The 21992-nt window shown below is 54.3% G+C and overlaps 1 protein-coding gene across 1 annotated transcript in view; it reads right to left on the reverse strand.

Moving 5' to 3' along the window:
- The window catches only part of Cemip (cell migration inducing hyaluronidase 1), an 86632-nt gene continuing 64640 nt past the window's right edge, over window positions 1-21992 (reverse strand). The window contains exons 12-29 of the mRNA XM_090321546.1: window positions 18395-18570; window positions 17885-18094; window positions 16711-16916; window positions 15978-16047; window positions 15155-15283; window positions 14118-14203; window positions 13442-13573; window positions 12332-12367; window positions 12097-12252; window positions 10438-10618; window positions 9066-9281; window positions 7732-7943; window positions 6634-6819; window positions 5799-6003; window positions 5570-5656; window positions 4364-4521; window positions 1457-1557; window positions 1-1196 (exon numbers count right to left, since the gene is read on the reverse strand). Coding sequence (XP_090177672.1) covers window positions 1069-1196; window positions 1457-1557; window positions 4364-4521; window positions 5570-5656; window positions 5799-6003; window positions 6634-6819; window positions 7732-7943; window positions 9066-9281; window positions 10438-10618; window positions 12097-12252; window positions 12332-12367; window positions 13442-13573; window positions 14118-14203; window positions 15155-15283; window positions 15978-16047; window positions 16711-16916; window positions 17885-18094; window positions 18395-18570 — 2675 coding nt within the window. The 3' untranslated portion in view covers window positions 1-1068. The remainder of the gene's footprint in view (window positions 1197-1456; window positions 1558-4363; window positions 4522-5569; window positions 5657-5798; window positions 6004-6633; window positions 6820-7731; window positions 7944-9065; window positions 9282-10437; window positions 10619-12096; window positions 12253-12331; window positions 12368-13441; window positions 13574-14117; window positions 14204-15154; window positions 15284-15977; window positions 16048-16710; window positions 16917-17884; window positions 18095-18394; window positions 18571-21992) is intronic.

Raw genomic sequence — 21992 nt, forward strand, 5'->3', positions numbered from 1 at the left:
CTTAGAGTACTCTGGGACAGAGCACAGGGGCTCCGGGGCTTCACTTCACCCTCCCTCAGATCCGAAGGGCATTGAGGCAGAGGCCAGTCCTCTCCTCTCATGCAGCTCTTATCGGTGGGCCTCCTGGGAGGGCAAGAGGTACCCAGTGAGCACCCAGCTCTGGCCACCCAAGTGACCTCCTCCCTCCTTCCTGTGAGCACCATAGTACCCAGGCAGAGGCCCTCTTTCCTTCTCAGAATGGTGTGGCCTCCTTCTGCCTCTTGGGTTCCCTGCCTGTCACCAGAGAGCACTGGAGCCCAACTTCTGACCTGCACTCTGGATTCAGTCCCCGCCTCTTCATTTGTGTACCCCACAGTCCATGTGTCACGGAGGCTGAGTGAGAAGAATGTTCTCCGGGTACCACATGAAAAGCCACTGACTCTAGGACCTTAGAACTGAAGGGCTTTTGAGGACCACCCAGTCCAGGTCGCCGTGTGCAGGTGAAACCTGAAAAGCAGAACGTGCCAGGAGCTGGACTCCTCTCTTCCCCGGGGTAGCTCAGTCTGCACATCAGCTCCTGCCCCACCACAGCTGCCCCTGGCTCACAAGAATGAAGCCACCTCAAGGCCAGGGGCCCTGTTCTTCCTCTGCTCCCCCAAGCTGTCTGCTGGTGAGCATGGGGGTCTGTGAGTGACTCAGCTCTCCAGCAACCGTCTAGCTTAGGTCAGGGCTCCTGCCCAAGTAGACCATGGCCGCCAGCACACTCCAGTCTCCTCCTCGATGGTCCTGCACACCCTGCTGAAGGGGGCAGATAGAGAAGCACCCAGAAGACTGAAGGGAAGAGCTTCGGCCAGCACTGCCCCAGGGCTACAGGTAGACGGGTAGTGGCGGCATCAAGGGTTTCTGATGTCTTGCCTTAGGCCTATCCGGGCTGAGACTCAAGCCTTTCCAGATGGGCAGGGGAGCCTTGGCCTTCCAGGCAGTGGCTAGACAGGGGCTGGGGGGGGGTCAGCCGTCCTGCCTGGTCTACTGCTGCCCAGAGTCCACTGTCAGGGTCCACCACCAGTGGCACCAAGGAGGCTGCAGTCCTCACAGCTGCCTCTTCCTCACCACGGGGATAGGCACCACTTGGAAGATTTTAGCCTCGTGGTCCTCTGTTTCCAGGGTCACCCAGGTGGGCCGGAAGCTTCCTTTGAAGCCAATGAACGCCAATTTCTCTGCAAAGCAGTGATGATCCCTTGAGGAGAAGCCCCAGGAGATGGATGCCTGCCTCTTCTAGGATGACCGTGCCCTTTACTACCCCATCTCCACTGTACCCCCTTCCTCCAGGGCTCCTGTCACTGCCCCCAGCCCACATGCCCACTCTGAGGACACCCCCAGATTTGGTGGGAAAGGAGTTCTGAACTTAGCAAGGGAGAATGGCAGCACAGCGCCAGGCCTGTTGGGAGTCATTTTAATCTCCAGTTTTCACACTCACCTTTCAGTCTGAGACCTTTGTCTGCCCCTAGCTTTTCCAGCACTCTGGTCCATGGGCCTCTGGTGATGTACCTCCCTTTGGAAACCATGAGGACTATGGAGCTGGGTGAGAAGGGAATGGTTAGGTGAGAACAAGAAGACACAAGAGCACTCGGGAAGGGTGGCGCCACTTAGTGGTGCCCAGGGGACCAGCAGGGATGGGGAAGGGTACCTCCTCTTCTGTGCAGAGACAAACGCCCTGAGCACCCTCCCATGCCTCCAGCCCTGGTTCTCTGCCAGGATCATCTGTGGACTGAGCTCGCAGGCATCTCTGCATTTGGGTGGTCTCACTCCTATCTGCACAGACCCACATAGAGCCACAGTGATGGAGAAAGCCATCACAGGTGGGAGGAACAAAGAAGGGTGGGGGCTGGTCCTCAAGAGTGTCATGGGAAGCTTCCAGACCTCGCAGTCTGACCCGAGCAGGCCTGCTGGAAACTGCCTTGGCAGGGACCTGCGGTGACTGAGCATGGTGAGGGAGGCCTGGCTAGAGTCCACTTTTGCCTTTTCAGGTCTTCAGAGGCTCATGGCCACACCCTTTCATCCACTTTGGGATCTGGGAAAGCATTGTGTAGTCACTACTGTACACTCAGCCTGATTTCTGTCCTTGTCATGTGCTTGTCTCTCACTGGTTAGGAAAAACTTTGCCTTGTTTTTTTTTCCCCCTCCAAATGAGAGTTCTAGAAAATAGTTGTGAGAATATCCAGACGGTCTAGCCAAAGGGTTTGGAAAGCCCATTGAGCAAGGACTCTGCTTCCTGCAGGGGCCACTTCAGTCCTCAGTGCTGGCCATGTAGCAGCCATGGAGACCCACAGTGGACCCATCGTGGGAAGAGAGGCCCCGAAGCGCAGAAACAACGAGAAGAGCCTCAGAGGAATTCTGTAGCCACAGACCACAGTCCAGACATGGAAAAACTGTGAGGTTCTGGAACCTGCTGTTGCCTCACTCATGTCCCTTTGGGAGCAGAGAAAAAGCTGTTGGAAGGGAAAGGGCTTGTGGGCAGTCACCACAGATGGGGTGGGGCTCTTTAAGACTAGACAGGGAAGCTGAGTTCCTGTGGCTCACGCCTGTAATTCTAGCTAATCAGGAGGCTGAGATCTGAGGGTCAAGATTCAAAGCCATCCCAGGCACCAAAAGTCTGTGAGACTCTCATCCTCAGTTAACCACCAGAAAACCGGGAAGTGGTGCTATGGTTCAAGTGGTGGAGTGCTAACCTTGTGTTGAAGAGCTCAGAGCACTCAGGCCCAAAGTTCAGGCCCTACAATCAACAAAAAAGGAAGACTGAACAGGGAGACCCAGGGACTGGTGGGGTGGAACCAGTTGAGTACGGGCTCACGGTCTGCTCAGTGCAAGCTGGGCAATGGTTCAGGTCCTATTCTCCTATGGTTCCACTTCTGAAAAAAAGCTAATGTCCCATGCCCTCGGGGGTGGAATAAAAGGAAGGCTCTACCATCTGCATGGGGTGTAGATGAATACACAGGAGAGGAACGGAGGCCGAGTGGCTGGCATCAAAGGCTCCTGACAGCACCAGAATCAAGCCGCCTGCTATGCCAGCAGCATGAGTGACTGAGGGAAGGCAGAGGTGACTCCCAGAAGCCCTGTGGATACCAACTGCTCTTCTTTCCATGGCGTCAAGATGGGCTGGAAGGGTGTGTGGACCTAGGTGGTGTACAGCCATAGGGAGAAGCACCTGTCTCCCCCAGTTCCCATTGTCCCCAGCAGGTCCTGGAGATCAGCGATCCAGTGATGCCTGACTCCTCTCTGGTACCTAGAGCCTGGTAGCCTCCTTTCTGGTACCTACCTCCAGGGAAGGGTCTGGGCTGGTTCTTGGCCTTTCAGCTTAAAGGCATTAAAGCTACTGAGCTCTAGATGGCCAATGTATTTCCCCAGGAGAACAGAGAGGGACGGAGAGTGGCTTAGCAGGACCCTGCTTTCCAGAATTTCCCACAGTATCCACCATGGTGAGTGCATCTGTTCTTGCTGCCTCCTGACGACCTACTGTGTGTGGGCACACAGTACTCAGGCCGTCCATGAGGTGTGACCCTAGTCAATCCATGCCCAGTGAAGGAGCCAGGTTCTGTGCTAGACTCCAGAGGGGAATCAGGTAGAGCTCTGATGGGCAGCAAGCACATTTCCTAGTCCCACAAGAAGTAGGAGCCATGGTCCTTTGGTTGGCTTGGAAGAGACCAGGTGCCCAGAGACCTACCCAGGATGACAGAGGGTGGGCTGCAGGGGGGCCTGACAGACAGTGAAGACATCGAGCGAGAGATGGGGAGACAGGCTTGTGGGGAGCCTGTCTCCCCAGTGCTGGCCAGCAGGGGGCCTGGCTAGAACAGGGCTGAGAGCACCCTGGGACACTGAAGGAGGGACGACAGTGATGCCCACAGGCCAGCATGGTACCAGGTAGGTCACAGGGAGTGGAGAAAACCTGAGCTCTGGTCCCATGGCTTGGATCAATAATCGCTGCACCAAAACGGATTACAATGGGCATGACAGAATCTGGGGCTTAAAAACAAGAGCTCAGCTTTACACAAGACACCCAGGCAGCAATGACCCAGGAGGAGTCAGGAGTGGGGGGAGATGATCGGGCCTTAGGACAAGCTCTGGCCCGGGGACACTCAGGAGTCACTGCTGGAGGCATGGCTGGGGGGTGGAGTCATGGAGCATGAGTTCAGCGGTGGGCTTTCCATTTGTGAGATGCAGCGCTGCCTGCCACAGCCTGACCTTTGCTCACAGCAGCCCCATCATGGGACTGTGGACAGGCTTTCCCAGCAACTGCAGCCTGTGGGCAGCTTGTCGCAGCTCCCTGGGCTTTCCCAGACTCCAGGGGATGGCGTCTCCCAGTGGGGATGCAGAGGCACAGACTCACTTGTCAGGGATAGCTGACAGGTAGTTGAAGAGCTGCCTTGGGACACCATGCAGAATGGAGGTCCTGAAGCTTGCATGGCTCACCACGTGCCCCCGGCTCCCGTCCACCACCACCAGCCGGATGCCGTCCTCTGAGCTGGGATACTTCCTCCCATCTACCTGGAGATCCAGAGCATTGGAGGGTGAGGGGCAGGCTGAGGCAGCCAGGGCCCCGAGGCTCTCCTGCCTGGGCTGTTCCCAAGCAGATCTTGAAGACAGAAGTGGCATTGGCAAAAGCCCCTTTAACCAATTCCCCGTGTCTTCTGTAGTGGGTTGAGTAGTGTTTCCCCACAGATGCGGTCACCCAGAACCTGTAAAGCTAACCTCATCTAGAAACAGTGTTTCTGTGCCCTCGAGGCAGAGAATTGCAGCTCAAGGCCAGCCCAGGCAAAAACGTAATGAGACTCCCATCTCAGCAAACACGCGGTGGTGCATGCCTAGAATCTCAGCTCTACACAAGGCATGAGTAGGAAGATCAAGATCTGAAAAAAACGTAAGTACCTATCTAAAGGCAAAAGAAAGAGGGACTGGGATTGTGGCTCACGTGTTAGAGTGCCTACCTAGCAAGTAAAAGGCCTTCACCTAGAAGCCCATTCTTTAAAGAACAAATAAACAAAAATAGGCCAAATGTGACTCCAGCTACACTGGAGGCAAAGATCAGAGGATCAAGGTCTGAGACCAGACCGGGCGAAAGCCGTATATGATAAACACTAAGAGCAAAAAGAATGGCGGAGGTGTAGCTCCACTGGCAGCACTTGCAAGACCCCGAGTTCAAGCCATAGTTATTGATGTCTGCAGATGTGCTAGTTACACCCAGCCCACTGTAAAGGCTGTGGGGCACCATCCAGGTGTCCAATCCAAGACGCCTTATGAAAGAAGGCAGGAAATAAGTGCGAGGCAGAGGCTGCTGTCTGTGCAGGCTGTGTCTGCAAGTGGGGATTGGTACAGACCCCAGAGGCTACGGGAGGCAAGGAGTAGCTTTGCCCCCAGGACCCCTGAGGCAGACAGCTGGTCTGACCTCAGATTTGGGGGTCTGGCTCCAGAACTGGACAGTAACTTTCTCTGGTTTGTGGGCATGAACTACCATGGGCTAAGGATGCCAGTACAGCTGCTCAGAGACCCCTAGGGCCTGCGTGGCCACAGGGCATGGCTGGCCTGTGTGGCTTACCTCCATGTAAGCAAAGTCGTTGCGAAGGTGGAAGAAGTGCTGCCTGGAGCTCTCCATCTTTACCTCCAGGAAATGGTCTTTTGTCTTCTGGAAAGCAATACGGTCCAGAAACCATGAGGTGTTGTGGTGCCTCCTAGCCCCTCAGCTGGAGCCCAGAGCCTGTTCACCCAGCCAAGTGGGGGTCCAAAGGGAGCTGGAGGCAAAGGAACCGGCCCCTGTCACCACTCACCAGCTGAGTCCCAAAGAGCTTCCTGGGCATGGGCACATCCACCAGAGCCCGCTCCGTGAACCGGGGGTAGGCGGCGGCTGTGCAGTCGCTGACACCGGCGTTTCTTGGGATCAGGGCTTTAATCTTTATTCTCTCACAGCCTTTCACGGAGCAGAAGGCAAACTTCTCCCTTTCGTTCTGGGCTCTGAGCTTCAGGAACAGCAGCCTGCACCCAGGAGGGGCCCCATGATGGTTCTGCATGCTGAGTGCCCCCATGCAGATATGTGCCACATCCTGGCACTGCTTCCCAATGCAGACACCTGACCTGCCTGGCTGCCGAGGGCCCTGTGCAGTGCTGGGAAGGGCTCGTGGGGTAGCTATGCAGAGGAGCCTGTGCACCCCAAACCGACACCAGCTCCCTTCATCCTCACCCTGATTGTCAGATGGCAAAGTGGCCCAGAGAAGGGAAGGGACTCGCCTGCCACCACAGAGCTGGGGACTCTGCACCCTTCTGTGGCTGGTTCTACTTTCCTCCAAACCATAGTTCATTCAGAAAATGGCTCTAGAATGGATGTAAAGTAATTGTGTAGAAAGCTGACAAGTTGACCTGCTGCTATGGGGAGTCAGATTTTGAGGAAACCACAATATTTAGCATTTGTACGCTTTTTTTAAAAAAAAAACTAAAGCCAAGATTTATTTTTATATAATGTTCCACAGGCACCGCTCCCCCTGAACCTCACCCAGTCCAACAGATGCCCACCCCGAGCCCTCGTCCCACGAGCGAGTGCCCACCCCGAGCCCTCGTCCCACGAGCAAGTGCCCACCCCGAGCCCTCGTCCCACGAGCAAGTGCTCACCCCGAGCTCTCGTCCCAGTAGTAGTGGCTCCGGCCAGGGTGGCTCTGCTCCACCTTGTCCATCTGTAAGGTCCTCACAAAGGTGCCGGTCTTGGACGTTTGTTTCAGCAGGCGGTTATGCACATCGGAGAGGATGGAGAAGGCGGTGCCACGGGGATAGCAGAGCCCCACTCGTATCCAGTCGCCCCTAGCACCAGGAGAAGTCGTTTCCACACAAGGGGATCCAGGGCCCACCCCAGAGAGAGACCAAAGGTTGTTGAGGGAGGAATTTTGAAAGAACCCTGGTGACCGAGTTGTAGTTCAGGGGGTGGGGGCGGGGCTGCCAGGGAGCCAGGGGGCCTGGAATGGGGGCCTGGAATGGGGGCCTGGAATGTTCTGAGAGAACTCTGGCTAGAGGAAGCCTTTCTCTCAGTTGAGCTGAGGTGCCTAGGCTCCACATAATTCTCGGGACCATTTTGTTCTACAGCTGGGGAGTGCCTCACGGCAGTGTTGAGCACACAGTGTACATGGAAATTGCTTTAGCACAGATACACAATGCCCACCCTCTTCCTCTGTAATGTGCGTCTACATTTGGCTGGGTAATCCCAAGCCTGGTTGATGTCCCCTGTCATTCTTCCATTCATTGTCATCCATATTGTTGTTTTTTTTGCCAGTCCTGGGCTTGAGCTCAGGGCCTGAGCACTGTCCTTGGACTTTCTCAAGGCTAGAGCTCTACCACCTGAGCCTCAGCACCACTTCCGGCTTTTTCCTATGTATGTGGTACTGAGGAATTGAACCCGGGTCTTCGTGCATGCTAGGCAAGCACTCTACCACTAGGCCACACTCCCAGCCCCTGTCATCCATATTGTTTGCACCTCTGTAAGCTAAGTATGGTTCCACCTCAAAGGTTCAGAGAGGTTAGTTACCCTGCTTGGGTCTCATACCCAGAATGGGCTGCGGCTGTGTCCTTGCAATACTCTAGGGACCTCCTTCAGGGTCCCACGGGCTAGCCTGCCGGCCTGTGAGGGGCAAGCCTGGCACCTCGCCCCGAGGGACCTCATTGGGGCCCAGTCAGATGGGCTATCCCTGCGTCATGGGTTCCTGGCTGGCATCCACTCACTTGTTGAAGTTGATGAGCCAAATGGCCAGCTCTGCAGGGGCCGTCTGGTCCCAGTGGATGGTGTAGCCCTTCTGCAGGGTGACGACGGGCTGGTACTGCTGGTAGTGGCTGCTCCGGGCGAGGGCCCCCTCCAGGTGCAGCGGGCGGGTAGGAAAGTCATTCTTGATGATCTTCATTCGAAGGTTGCTGCTCTTGTAGGCCTGAATGTACATCTGTTAAAACCCAAAAAAGGAGACGCACGAGGAGGTCACTACCAGGGATTATTATGAGAGCGCCTGGTTAACATCTGATACAGACAGCACTTTCCCTCCACAAAGCCCTTTTTAGAAGGTGTGGATGAAAGAAAGGCCAAATAAGGGGGCTTGCCTGTCCGCCTGACCCAGCCAACACACACCATGCAATCCAGCCAATGCTTCCTGGCAACTCCACAAAACTGCTACCAGGGGAGCCCTGCAGAAAGGCTGACCGATAGTCAGCAATGGATGGCAAATTTCACCTGGAAGGACCAGAGAACCGGGAGGACTCTTGTCCTCTGCCTGAGCAGGTGCCTGGGTGTCTTGTCTCCCAGTGTCAGTGGGCCCTGGGAGAGAGCATGCTGTTGTATTCAGAGAGGACACTGAGAGCTAGGATGTAGCTTAGGTCTTGCCTAGAACACTCAAGCTCCTGGATTTGTCTCCTAGCACCAAAAGAAAAAAAAAAAGGTAAAAAGAGAAGAAACTGAAAGTAAGACTGGAGGACTGGGTCCTGGGGAGCAGAGAGCAGCCTGGGTTAGAAAGAGTAGTAAGAGGCCTGGTCTTGTGTAGGTGGTTCCTTGGGGCTGAGAGCCCGGCCATCTCATCTGACTGCTAGGTTTATCACCAGGATTAAGAGATCCCAACCCTGGCCCTCTAACCTATCACCTGAGCATCCAAAGGTAAAGACACACATGGCAAAGGGAGCCAATCACCAGTAATCATCAACCACTGGCGGCAGTTCAGGATAACTGGCCTGTTAACAATTAGCCCTTTTCCACACAAGGCACCAAGGGGTTCCCAGAGGGTGGGAGGAGCCAAGGCTGCACCCTAGGATACCAGGCTCAGGCAGCAAAGCCTGTGGTGTGCTGGGGGTGGCTTGCATCACCCTTTAGTTATTCAGGCCCAACCCTGTATATCAGCTGCCTGTGACCTCACTTCCCTTCTTATCATCCTTGAACTATCCGGCCAGCGCTCACTCCCTCAGCATGGCGGCCCTCACCCTGTCCACAAATGCAGCAAAGCCTTTCCCGGATCATTCCCCATCCACCTCCTCTCCTCTCCCCCGTGTGTGTGCATGTGCACAAGAACAGGACACATCACCTGTGCATAGCGTCCGCTGCAGATGGCCCCTCTCCAGTCGGGGACATTGATGCAGTCTGGGTGCCGCACCAGCCAGTTGTCATCCTTGGTGAGGTAGGAGCCAGGGTACTCAGACACAGAGCCATCCACATCATGGAACACAGATGTCTTGTCCCCATCCATGTCCAGCTGGTTGAACCAGGGCCCGGGCTCTCCAAAGAACACTCTGGAAGTAATCTGAACAGTGCCCAGGAAAATTAGACAGGGCCAGAGGTGAAAGAAAGCTGAAGGTGTCTTCAGGCTAGGGCACAGTTTCCATTTCCACTGACATCACAAGCCAGCCAAACCAAGCTGCTTTCCAAGGCAGTGGAGGAAGCTGTGAGGCTGACCTCAGACACAGGGGAAGAAGCCAAAGATTAACCATGCCTCAACTTCCTGTCCAGTACACTGCAGGGCTTCTGCTCACTGCCGCAGGGACCTGCAAGGCAGGTCTGACACCGCTGGATGGGCTCTGAAGACAGCGAGGGGGGCTTGGGAGTGGAGGCCAGAGTGAGTGGGAAGGAGTGGTGTCGACACACCCACACACACACGTCTGGGTGGGTGCAGGTGTGAGAGCACTGTAAGTACTTAAGTGGTGGTGAGTCTCAGATTGGCTGCACAAACCCTGAAACCTCCCTCCCTTGGCTTTGTCAGGGCCTCAGTGATCTGAACGAAGAAAACCAAAAAGCTAAGTTTCATGTCCTATCCCTCAACACTCTCATGCGTGGGCAGATGAATTAAGGGGAAGAGGAGGGGAAGAAGAGAAGAATAGGAGGAAAAGGAGGTGGTCGTAGGGGAGGAGGGAGAGGAGGAGGGGGAAGAAAAGGAGGGGGAGAAGACCAGGATGAGGAGGAGGAGGAGGAGGAGGAGGAGGAGGAGGAGGGAAAGCCAAGCTGGGAGATAGATGTGCGGGTTCACAGAAAGCTTTGCCCTGGACTTCTCACCCTGGGCTCCTCTTCCCCAGCGTCCCTGCCTGGAGGCTCCTGTTTATGTTCTACCCCTGGTGAGATTAAACAGAAAATCTTCAGACAAGACTCTCCTTGGGAATTGCTGGGATTGTTAGCCTGTCCCAACTCAGGTGGCCTGGTCATAAGATCCAGCGTCGCTGAGGTTAGAGAAAGGTTCTTGTGTGGCATGCGTGTGGGGGTGGTGAGGGGTGTATCACCCACACTTGACCTGCAGGGCAACCTAGCCTGTACTTTTCCAGTCCGGATGCAGAGCAAACTGGGACGTGGCCCAGCCTACTTGGAGGAGGCTAGTCCACCACCGCAGCGTGAACTCCAAGCCCTGGGGGACTGTGAATCACCATGTAAAGTCTGGCTTTGCTGGGAGCCTGCCCAGGCACCACACTCACCGGGACATCCTCAAAGGCAACATTGGTCACATTGTTGTGTGGGCAGCTCTGCCAGGCGTTGTTCAGGCGAAAGGCCAGGGCGCTGGTGTGACGGCCCTCCAGGGCTACGAACTTACGGAAGGTACAGTTCTGAATGTTGACAGGGCCATCGTAGAACTGAATTCCTCTAATTGGAAAATTCCTATGGAGTTAAGGAATCCAATGTTGGTTGCCTTTGAGGTGAGTATTAAGAGAAGTTTTCTGGGTAAAATGATTTCTGATCTCTGCCTCCCACTTCAGCTCAGTACAGACTCATCATTCATTCACTGCAAAGGCACATGTGGACCGTGTCAGTGAAGGACCTCTGGATGGATGGATGGATGGATGGATGGATGGATTGATGGATGGATGGGTGGGTGGGTGGATAGATGGATGGATGGATGGATGGATGGATGGATGGGTGGGTGGGTGGATAGATGGATGGATGGATGGGTGGATGGATGGATGGGTGGATGGATGGGTGGATGGATGGATGGGTAGATGGCTGGGTGGATGGATGGGTAGATACTTGGATAAATGAATGGATGGATAGATGGTTGGATGGATGGATGGATGGATGGATGGATGGATGGATGGATGGATGGATGGATGGGTGGGTGGATGGATGGATGGGTAGATGGCTGGGTGGATGGATGGGTAGATACTTGGATAAATGAATGGATGGATAGGTGGTTGGATGGATGGATGGATGGATGATGAGTATGTGGTTGCTGGCTTGAGGTTTCTGGAAGTTCCTCTATTCAACCATTTTCCCCCCATATGAAGAGTCATTGGGTACAATACTATAAACATTGGAGAATGCCAATTCTGTCCCATGGGAGGACAGCTCTGTTAGTCATCATCTTCGTTTTTGTAGCTATAATAATTTAATCAGTTAGGACTGAGATGGGCTGACTGTGAGTAAATGATTTGACTGGCAATGCGCTGTGTTTGGAAAAAGAGGAAAAGAGGGACAGTGCAACTTCCTGAGCATTGTCGTAATAGCTGACAAGCCTGGCAAGGAAAGCAGGCCCGTGGAGTGACACAGGGCCCAGGAGGGTCTGACACCAGGACTGGGAGGATGGAGGTAGGAAGGGCCTAGCTAGCAGATGTAGGAGGAAGAACCGAGGAACAATGTGTGGAAAGGATACTTGGCCCTGTCCTGGCTAGGAGGAGGATGCTCAGAGGGCTTCTCCCATTTACTTCAGACTCCTGAACAATGCTGAGGGCTGAGGCCTCAGGAGGACCTGGCTGGGTTTTCTGGTAGCTTTTCTTAGGCCTGACCAATAATTCAGGCTTGCTCTTTCTTCATATCCAGGACTTATGCTTACGCTGGCTGTGTGCCTCTGAGTCAGACTTTCCTGTCCAGATCAAGGATGTGTGGGGAGAGGGCAGAAGAGATGTCCATTTCCAGGAGAGGCCAGCCTCCCTCTTCCCTCTGCTCCTCTCTTACTTAACACTATGGTTTGACTTCTCTCTCCCTGCTCTGGATCTTGTCCTTCATCTGTCAGCTCAGTCATTCAAGGTTTCTCTGGCCAGGGGATAACAGGTTTCATGGTCAACAGGAAGAAGCTGTGCACTAATTTCTTTCTATCCACTGCACACCCCAGCCAAGGCAGTTCCCCCAGTGTGCAAACCTACTGGCCAATAGGGAGGGTCCTTCCACTGTGGTCCAAGCCACCTGGGCCCCAGATCCTGTTGTCCACCATTTCTGTGCCCACATTGCCGCTCTCACCAACGAACAGGCTGTTTTTTATCTCCTGCTTGGAGCCATCGTCATAGGGGAAGGTTCCACCACTGTGGAGGGAAGATGCTGGGGTGAGCAGCTCTGAGACAAGCTCCCCCAAAAGACCGGGCACACAGCACAAGCTCTTACCTGGCTAGGGTCAGACCAATGCCATTGTCAGCAAACCTGGGAATGAGAGGACAGTTAGTTCCAGTTCTCACTCTACGTTCAGTGAAGCTGTGGGATGAAGGGCTATGCTCTGCCTCTGGAGTCCAAGCTGTGACCTAGCAGGAGAATACTCTGGGTCTCCTCCTATTCAGTCTCAGTGTGGCCTAGGGTTCTCAGCATGGGAATTTCCTTGCAGGCTGTACCCCGGGCCCCCTACACCATCTGCAGCTTCAGGGATCATGGGTTTGGGTAAGGAGAACTGGAGACCTTCCCACTCTTGGGCTAACTCTGAGCATGTGGGAGTGCAGATACAGTTCTAGTTTCCCCGTGGTACCCTCACGACCATCTTAACCATAGCGAGAAACACAAATGGCTTATTTCCAAGTTTCCTAGGAATCAGGTAGATGCTGATCCCGAGATGAGCAGGAAGAAGTGTGTCACTTGTATAACAGTCCCGCTCCTCTTTCTGTTCCGTTCTTTCTGGTCTAGATGATGAGGGACCATGCAGAACTGGACTTGAGCTTTAGGTCTATGCTACTTGCATTCCTTTGTCCAAAAATAACTCACCTCCCTGCCTCTGACCCTGCCAGCCTCGTCTTTCCCACCCGGCTTTCTATACCTACAGGGCATTTGTTATCTGCTATACTGCAAATCCAAGCCCAGGTCTTGGCCTTGCATCACAATCATTCAGAACTTTTCTGGCCCCTCATCCCCTCCTGTGCCACTGAGAGCCTCCTAGAGACCACATGCTGGGATTCCAAGACTAGCCTCTCCTCATGCCATTGTCTCAAAACTCCGGGCACCTCTACCATCATATCATTAGCATCGTCCGTGTGCCACGTCGAAAACAACACAACTGTCTTCTACCCAAGCGGCCTCCAGTTCTGAAGTCAGCCATGGTCTCATCATCTCTAACTTCTTTCTCTGGACCTTCTCCCCCCTTCCTCTGGGGGTGCTCAGAGAGACACTTCAAGGGACCCTCCAGGGAACTCCCATCTACTAATTCCTGCCCACGTCAATTGCCTGCACTTGTGGGAACCAGCCTTGGTGCCACTCATTCTGGGCCAGCAGCACACACAGTGCCCCACTCACTTGCAGCTATCCAGCCATACATCACCACCCCGTAGCCAGGCCCCGTGGTCCTGGTTCTTGTAGGCGGTGAAGTGCTTGATGATGGCTGGCACCCGGGGCTTCAGTGGGTCAGCATCCTGATGAGGACTGTACCTGAAATACGACAGCAAGGACACGGATGGGTGCTGGGGCTCCTGTACTTCCTCCCCTCTGAGCTCTGCTTTGTGGGGCACCCCTCACTCAGGGCATGCAGGCGCACTGACTAAACAGCCACTGGCACTGCCAGGCCTGCAATGGGTTTGCAGATGCAGAGGGTGTTGGTAGGGCTGTCCTGTGCAGGCCACGGGCATGTCACTTCCCTTGCCTGTTGGCACCACTGGAGAGCCCCCTACCCCAGCCACAGTGGGATCAAATCAGAGGAAAGCTCCAGCAGCCACTCTCGCCCCAGCCCAGAACGACCAGAGCTGGCTTTGCCGAGGGATCTGGACACCGGTAGGGGTTTCTGTCTCCTTTTGGCTATTTGGAGCCTGAGTCCAATTCAGACTTTGCTTTGCTGAGCTATTTCACCAGAGTAGCCCCAGAAACTGGCCGAGCCTCACAGACAGGCAGCCAGACAGCCAGACAGATGCTTGTTGAACACAGCACCAGAGAAGAGGCTGCCAGGTGGAGGGGCTTTGGCCGCGCGCAGGGCCGTTACCTGGCAGAAATGATGGAGAGGAAAGGCCGCTTATCCCTGGCTGAGGCCTCTGTGGTCTTCACTCCGTTGTCTACAATCATGCCAGCCTGGGGAGAGTGACATCCAGGGATGGATTAGCCCCCATCACCGGCCCCGGCATCTTCTCCCACCAGCCTCCCCTTACCACGTGCTGTGGAGTGTGTTAGAAAAACTAGCTTGGCTCTCAGACAGAACTGGGTGGAGAACCACAGTAAGGGAGGGCTGCCTGGTTCTATAGGATGGGACCAGATCTGGACCAGATGGGACCAGACCTTATCTCTCTATTGTGTCACCTGCACAATAGAGAGATAAGGAAGCAGTGCCAGAGAAGCTCACTTCTCTGAGGCAAAGCGGTGGCCCCGCTGGAAGGGTCCTGACTGAAGCAAGTCTCCCCTTCTCCTTTCACCTAGCACTCTGTGTGGAGACATTTCTCATTTCCCACGTGTGACTTCGCTGCATGACAGAGGCATCAAACACACCCCATAAAGCAAATCAGGAAGGGACAAAAGCCATGATGCAAAGGGCAGTGACGTGTCCTTAGAACCATGTCCTGATTCTCCTTATCTTAGGGGTCAGGATGAGCTTTTCATAAACACACAAGATGAAACTAGGTGTTACACTAGGAACATTTGGTGGGCAGAGGGGGAGCCCCCAGATGATGCCTCTGCGCCTTGGGATCTAGCCAGAAGCCCACAGTGCCACAGTAGGACCCCCTTGGGAGTCTCCTGGAGACGGGTCCTGGACGTGGGTCCCCAGGAGAAGGGTCCTCGGGCCTGGGAAGACAACTTTTGAATCAGCATTAGGAATGCGGTAGTTCTGGCTCTATTCACCTGTAGTCCCATCTGAGAGGCCAACAGGGAAGCCAGTGGCAGGGTGGCTGTAGAAGGCTGGCAGGAGAGGGCCAGTAGGGCAGCTTGGCCAGAGAGGAAGCTGGTGGGGAGGTGAGGTCTGGGAGGCTGGCAGGTTGGCCAGTGGGGAGGTCGATGTGGAGGTGCCATCTGGGATCTGGACAGACTTACCCGGTAGTTGGAATGTGCTCGGTTGTTGTGGAATGTTCCCAGGGGAATATGTTCTGAGTAGCCCGGAGAGTACATTCCCTGAGAGGGGCCCGTGGGAACATGGTGGAAAATGAACCAAAATCCAGTTTCCTGTCAGGCAGGGCACAAGGAGAAAGCCCCAGGGATTCAGTGGCAGCTCGGTTCTGGCCATGGTGGCCCTGTGGCCAGGCTGGTGGGTCTACGTTTGTGATCCACATCAGTCCTGGCCACTGCTGCCAGATGCATCTCCACACGGGTCAGTGCCTAAGGGGCCACAGCAGAGCGTCTGAGGCAAGTGCAATCTGTGTGTTCACCTGACAGGGCACCGCATGGGCCACTCTCTACCACGGTGTCAGAGCCGCTGTGGGGTAAGAGGTTCTCCTTCCGAGGCTGTGTGAGCCTCTCCCTCCCACCCTGCACACGTGGAAGCCGAAGCCCTGAGAGGGTGCCAGCAGGGGCAGGGCCAGGGAGCCACACGGGGCCAGTGGCAGGAGGGCTGGTTCTAGTCGCTGATGTTCCTCCCTGATCTAGTCAGGTAAGAGCAGTACCCATGCCATGGCACTGCTGCAAGAACAGATGCACCATCCTGAGATTAAATAATCTCACCCCAGATGAACTATTACCAAATGTTTAGCCCTCACCAGGCATGGGCACTGATATTATGAAGGGCCACAACTGTCACCGAGAACCACAGCGGACATTGCCCAGGCTGTCTCTCCTCACTGTGGCAGAGCTGCTCATGTAAGCTGCGTGTTTCCAGGGCAGACCCCTCCCCTGCTTCCTTTCTGCATTGATTTCTGCTCACCTCAGACCCTGCAGCAGCACAGTTGATGAGGTTGTTGTTGGGATTGGCCATCCAGAAGGTGGACACAGCACTGCAGGGAAGAAACAGGTTAACACTGGCAGGGCCACAGCCCTTCTGCTGCAAGATGGCCATGGCGGCATGCTAATACCGGCAGCAACTGAAGAAAGTGTTGATTAGCAGATCTGAAACCCCATGCTCCGAGTGAAGGGCAGTGAGCACATAAATGTTCAGAAATGGGAAAATAGAAACAGGGTGTGGTGAAGTCCAAGCTGGACTCTGCTAAAAGGCGTGGCAGCCAGCCACTTCTCACACAAGACCCCAGAAGTCAACCCTTTCTCAGGTGAGGCCTTGCACTACGCAAAAGCCCTGTCTCTGTCATGACTATAAAGGGATCCCTGTGGCTGGGGCCAGAGAGGGTGGACCCCCTGTGGGATCTGAGGGGGCAGCCACTCCTCTTGACCAGGAACACTATGTGTTATGAAACATAGTCCCAGGGTTGAGCAGCACTCTGTGGACAAACTGAGAGGGAGAGGATGGACACCTGCCTTCCATCCTGGACGTGGGGAGCAAAAGCAGGGAAGGCTACGAGACACATGCTGCTCAGAAGACACCGGTGGAGACCTCAGGGGCTGGCTGAGAGGGAAGGGGAGCACCTAGCTCATGCCCAGGGCCCACAGGCTGGGAAGTGAGTGCCGGCTTACACCCAGGTGCATGGACATGGCGTGGAACTTACTTGCAGTCCTGCCGGGGCTTGGGGACGTACCCCGGGTAGGAGTCATCTGTGATGGCCCTGCACATCCTGCTGTCACGGTCAGAGGGGAGGAGGGTTCCAGACTTCACAAGGAGGCCCAGGCAGTGGTCGAAAGTGTTGCGCTCCTCTGGCCCATCTTCCGTGAAGAAGCAGTGGCCCAAGGAGTTGTACCCTACAACATCCTTGATCTGCAGGGTCAAGACGGAAGCCTCTCATTCACTGCCCAATTGCTCATGTACTCAACAAACATTACATCATATCCAGTTTAGAGAGGAGGGGAGCCCCAGGGTGGGAGGAGCCCTCCCTTGAGGGAGGTGGGGGTCTGCATGACAAGAAGGCTCTGCCCCTCCTTTCTGATGGTCAATTTGTGCAGTGCCCTCTCCAGGGAAGCGGCCTGAGGAACAGAGGCCACCAGAGCTCACCGGGACAGCTCCCGGCTGCAGTGCCCGTTTGGGCAGGCGTTGGCCTTTCAGCTCCTCACATTCAAGCCTTTCCTCCCAGTGCAGCTAGTCTGTCTTTACTGGGATTCAGCCTGCCGTAGGACCAGGGAGAAGACACCCAGGATGCTACTGAGCAGTTTCTTTAAATGAGAAACTATAAACCATCTTCCCAAACACAACCAGCCACTGGCAAACCTTTCAAACCAAACACATCTGGCCTTAAAGTATACAGAGGAGTTAAAGTTTAGGTCATTTAGAGAAGGATCCGTGTAGTGTGAAAATTATCTGTGAAGAATCAAGGTGAGCTTCTGGCACATTCTCCAGGTTGCTGGGGAAGGCATTTCTTTCTTCAGAGTCTGATGTGAATGAATTCTTGCTGTAGCACAGGAAAGGGGTCACAGCCATCTCTGTCTCAAGCTTGTCTGATAGGGGCCATTGCCTGCTGTCTCAGCACAATTCCTTGTCTAAGCTAGCAAATCTGCCATGTGGTACAGATAGAACTTCCCTGGGTCTTGCATTATTCCCATGAGCAACCTTCGCTGAGGAGCTGCTTTCCTACCTCTGTAGGTTGGGCACTTGAGGAGGGCACACTCCTACCTTCTGCCAGTTTGCGTGGTGACCTGTACTCCTTGATGGCTTTAACAGCTGAGCCAAGGATGGTTTGACACAGGCCCTGGCCAGTATCTAGAGAAGATAGCCTTCCAGCAGGTACTCACCAACAAGCCATTAGAGCCGTGGACCGTGACACAGCGGGAGAATGTGTGGTGGATGGAGAGGTCCTTGATGTACGTGGGTGGGTGGTAGCCTCCTTTTTCATCCACGTCTCCAGCCAGGTGGAAGTGAATTGGGTATTGGCCCACCAGCTGCTGCCCCATGTGCTTGAGCTCTACACCCTCCAGATGTGCAGCCTTAAAACCCAGTGCAAACTGGGGGAGAAGAGTCAGTCAGAGAGACCACAGGCCCTTCCTGGCCCCCAGTGGGCACCCACGTTCCAGGAGGACAGACATGCTCTCACAGTGCTCTGTCACTCCCACCTGGGTTCCCTTTACATTTAGGATGTTCTGTACACCCGGTTCAGAGGCCTTGCCCTGACGCAGCAAGGAAGCAGGTGAGGAGGCCTTCTTGTGCCCATTCTATTCCTGGGGAGGAGTCCCTGCCCACAAGCTCTTGCTTGGGGTGACAGCCTCAGCGAGGCATCCCCATCCCTCGAGGTGGCCCCCACATACCTTGATGTGGCCCCCGAAGGTATCGAAGTCAAAGAAGTTGCAGACGTGGTTGGTGTAGGGGTAGCACTTGTCTTCCACCTCCCCCATCACCACGATGTTCCGGCTTAGGAGCCCGACCTCAGCCCTCATGTCTACACCATCTATCTCCTCCCCAATGTGCAAGTACAGCGGTTTCCCTAGGCAGAGAAGAGGCAGTTGGGAAAGGCCAGGACTGCGTGCCCAGTCTGTCCTAGGCCCCTCTAGGTGCCCCATAGCCAGATCCTATTCATCACCAGGCCTGATGCCTGCGACTCGCTGGTTCCATTCAATGGAAGAAAGAAGCCAGGGAGGCAGTCGCCTGCCGGTCACATCCCACTTCAGAAACAGCTAATAGTCCCCTAATATTTGTGCCCTCTTCTGCTCCCATGTTTTAGCTGGATGCATGGCAGCCCAGAGCAGCTACAGTTCTCATAGGGTCACAGGATGTGATCAGAAGTGCCAAGCAATCCCAAGGCTATTCTCTGCTCAGAGGCTGGAAAGGACACGGACTATGGAGGGCAATTGCCAGGGTTAGAAGCGTGCCCTGAGGAGAGCAGAGCCAGAGAGAAGGACTATGGAGGGCAATTGCCAGGGTTAGAAGTGTGCCCTGAAGAGGACAGAGCCAGAGAGAAGGAGTATGGAGGGCAATTGCCAAGGTTAGAAGCATGCCCTGAGGAGAGCAGAGCCAGAGAGAAGGACTATGGAGGGCAATTGCCAAGGTTAGAAGCGTGCCCTGAGGAGAGCAGAGCCAGAGAGAAGGACTATGGAGGGCAATTGCCAAGGTTAGAAGCGTGCCCTGAAGAGAGCAGAGCCAGAGAGAAGGACTATGGAGGGCAATTGCCAAGGTTAGAAGCGTGCCCTGAGGAGAGCAGAGCCAGAGAGAAGGACTATGGAGGGCAATTGCCAAGGTTAGAAGCGTGCCCTGAAGAGAACAGAGCCAGAGAGAAGGATTATGGAGGGCAATTGCCAGGGTTAGAAGCGTGCCCTGAAGAGAGCAGAGCCAGGGAGAAGGAACTGTCTCTGACAGCCTCGCAGGTCCTTTATCCCAGACCCCTTCCAGCAGGGGTCACGGGCCAAATCAAGTCCTGTCTTCTAAGCCCCTCCTTCAGAGCAGGGTTCACCTGCATTCTGCTCTCCTCCACCTCCTGTAGGATGCGTATCTACAGACTTCGCTCTAGAAGGAGCCAGATCAGAGCTCTTGTGTCCGCCAGTGACCTGCCTGCCTTGGGCACCTGCATGGGCCTCGTGGAGCAGAGGGGAAGGGCTTGTACTCCACTCTGTGATGACCTCCTTTCCCCCCTCTCCCTCCTGCCTTGAGGAGAGGACACTGCACTCTGGAACCGCAGTCTACCCTTTCTCTCACTGGTAGGGCCGCTGGCTCCTACAGCGCACTGCTTCCAATAGCTCAATTGCTTCCCTCATTTGGGCTTTGTATATTCTGTTCTGAAACCTGTCCAGGCCTTTCCATCCTGAGAAATAGCAAACAAAATTCTAGCAAAAAAGGTTTTGTCAGCCTTTTCCTGCTGTGGTCAGGTGCCCCGACCCTGCACCCTTTACCTCCTGCCTGATTCCGCCCCCATCACCTTGCCACAGCTCTCCCCTTCCTCTTGCCAAAGGCACTTACTGCTTCCCTTATAATTCTTTCCATCTCCCGTCCCTTCATCTTTCCCCTTCCAGCTCCTCTTCTTCCATCTTTCCCTTTCCATAGCCCCTTCCCCCATCTTTCCCCTTTCATCGCCTCCCCCGTCTTTCTCCTTTCATCTTCTCCTCCTCGTCTTCCACCACCTTTCTCCTTCCATCTCTCACTTTCCATCTCCTCTTCCTCCATCTGTATGGAAAAAGCACCCCAGAAGGTGCATGGTGTCAAGGGTTCAGGTTTTGGAACAGCTTTTGGTTTGCAGACTCACAATCTGCCACCACAATCTGATTCTTTTGTGGAATAATAAAGTCTTAGCCTGGCTCTAAACTTGCTCATCACTAAGACTGCTAACCCGGCTTTCAGACCTCTTCTACAGCAGCTGAGGACAGACTTACAAGGGCAGCAGTCTCCTGTGTGGATTCTCAGCCTGACCCCCTACACCACTCAGCTTTGTGACCTTCAGCAGCGGGACATTGCCTCAGCCCTGGTACCCACGTGTGGAAGCTGAGGTTATAATTAAGCTGAACGACGTCTACCACAGTGACCCTGCTCTGCTTCCTCATCCACAGGAAGAGCTGACCCTTGCCTGCCCCTTTACCTGGCACACATCCTGGGAGCCTGCCTTGTTGCTAAGGATATTTATGGCTGTGGAATTCTGAAGACTCAGTCAGATAGTGGTTTCTTTGAAGCATTTTAGTTCAAGATGTGAAGTTGGTGCAAAAGAAATAGAGAAAACATCTCAGTGAGAGTTGGCATTAGTTTCCTGTCGGTCCTATGACAAATAACCATAGATTTTCTGGCTTAAAGCAACAAATTTATTTGCTGAAACTCTGCCCATCTGGTCTCCCATCTGTCCCTCTCCCCCACTTCCAAGTGTCAGATATGTCAGTTTGTGGCTCCTTGTCCTGACTCCTGCTCCTCTTCCCTTGGTTTTCCACACATAACACACCTCCTCCCTGGGAAATCTCTTGTATCTCTTGTATTCTGTCTGGAAGCATGTCTGTTTTTTCTTGTTCGTGGAAGATCTCGAGGATCATTATGGAGACCCAAGAATTTTACAGCTGTGCTTTTCTGTTTCAGTCTCTCACACCATGCCAGGCCAAGATGCCTCTGCGGTAACTGGGCCAGGGACAGACACCCCCTCTCTCCCCTCCTGCCTTCTCACAAGGCTGAACATCGTTTCTTCAGGACTTCCAGTATCCTGATCCTCCTAGTGCCTTGCCTCTAGCTGTTTTGAACCCAGTTTATTGTCTTTACTAGTGGACACTCCAAGGGGCAGGTTCACTGGCAATGCCCAGAGAATCTCCCAAAGGTTTTCACAGCAAGGCAAGGCTGTCTTGGGCTGTTCTGGGATGAATCAAGGAACTGCGTGCCAATGCCCAGACAAGTGCAGAGCAGCTGCAGTAAGTGGGCCAGAAAAGAGACAGAGAGCTGTAGGGCTTATGTCCTGAGAGCTACAGTCCAGAGCATCCTTCCTAAAGGCAGGAACAAACCATACCAAGCCACACCTTAGCCTGCAAGCCAGCAGTGAGAGAGGGGGTCCCATGCCATGTATGACTTCTCGGCCCCTGGCCCGAGGGATGAGAGAGTAAAAATCCCAACTCTTTATAGTCAACAAGTAGTGCGTATCACAACCATGCTTTTTTGGCCAAGGCATCCAGCTTCTCTGGAATGAACTGCATCAGGCAGTATTGTTAATTCAACTACAAGTGTCATAGAATTACATGTCTGTTTTGGGAACTGTTCCAGAAGTAGATTGGCGGGCTCACTAAAAACTGAAATAGGAAAAAAAAATCCCAACTCTTCTTTATGGGCCCCTCTCCTGTCACCCCTCACATTCCCTCTGCTCGAGTCAGACCAGACCTCCAGCCCAAGCACCTTTCACTATTAGACATCTCTGAGCTCCAACCACCTGGCCCTCTCTAGGTGAGAAGGCCTCCT

Source organism: Megascapheus bottae, chromosome 30, assembly GCF_031878675.1.
Source record: "Megascapheus bottae isolate mThoBot1 chromosome 30, mThoBot2.hap1, whole genome shotgun sequence".
NCBI lineage: Eukaryota > Metazoa > Chordata > Mammalia > Rodentia > Geomyidae > Megascapheus > Megascapheus bottae.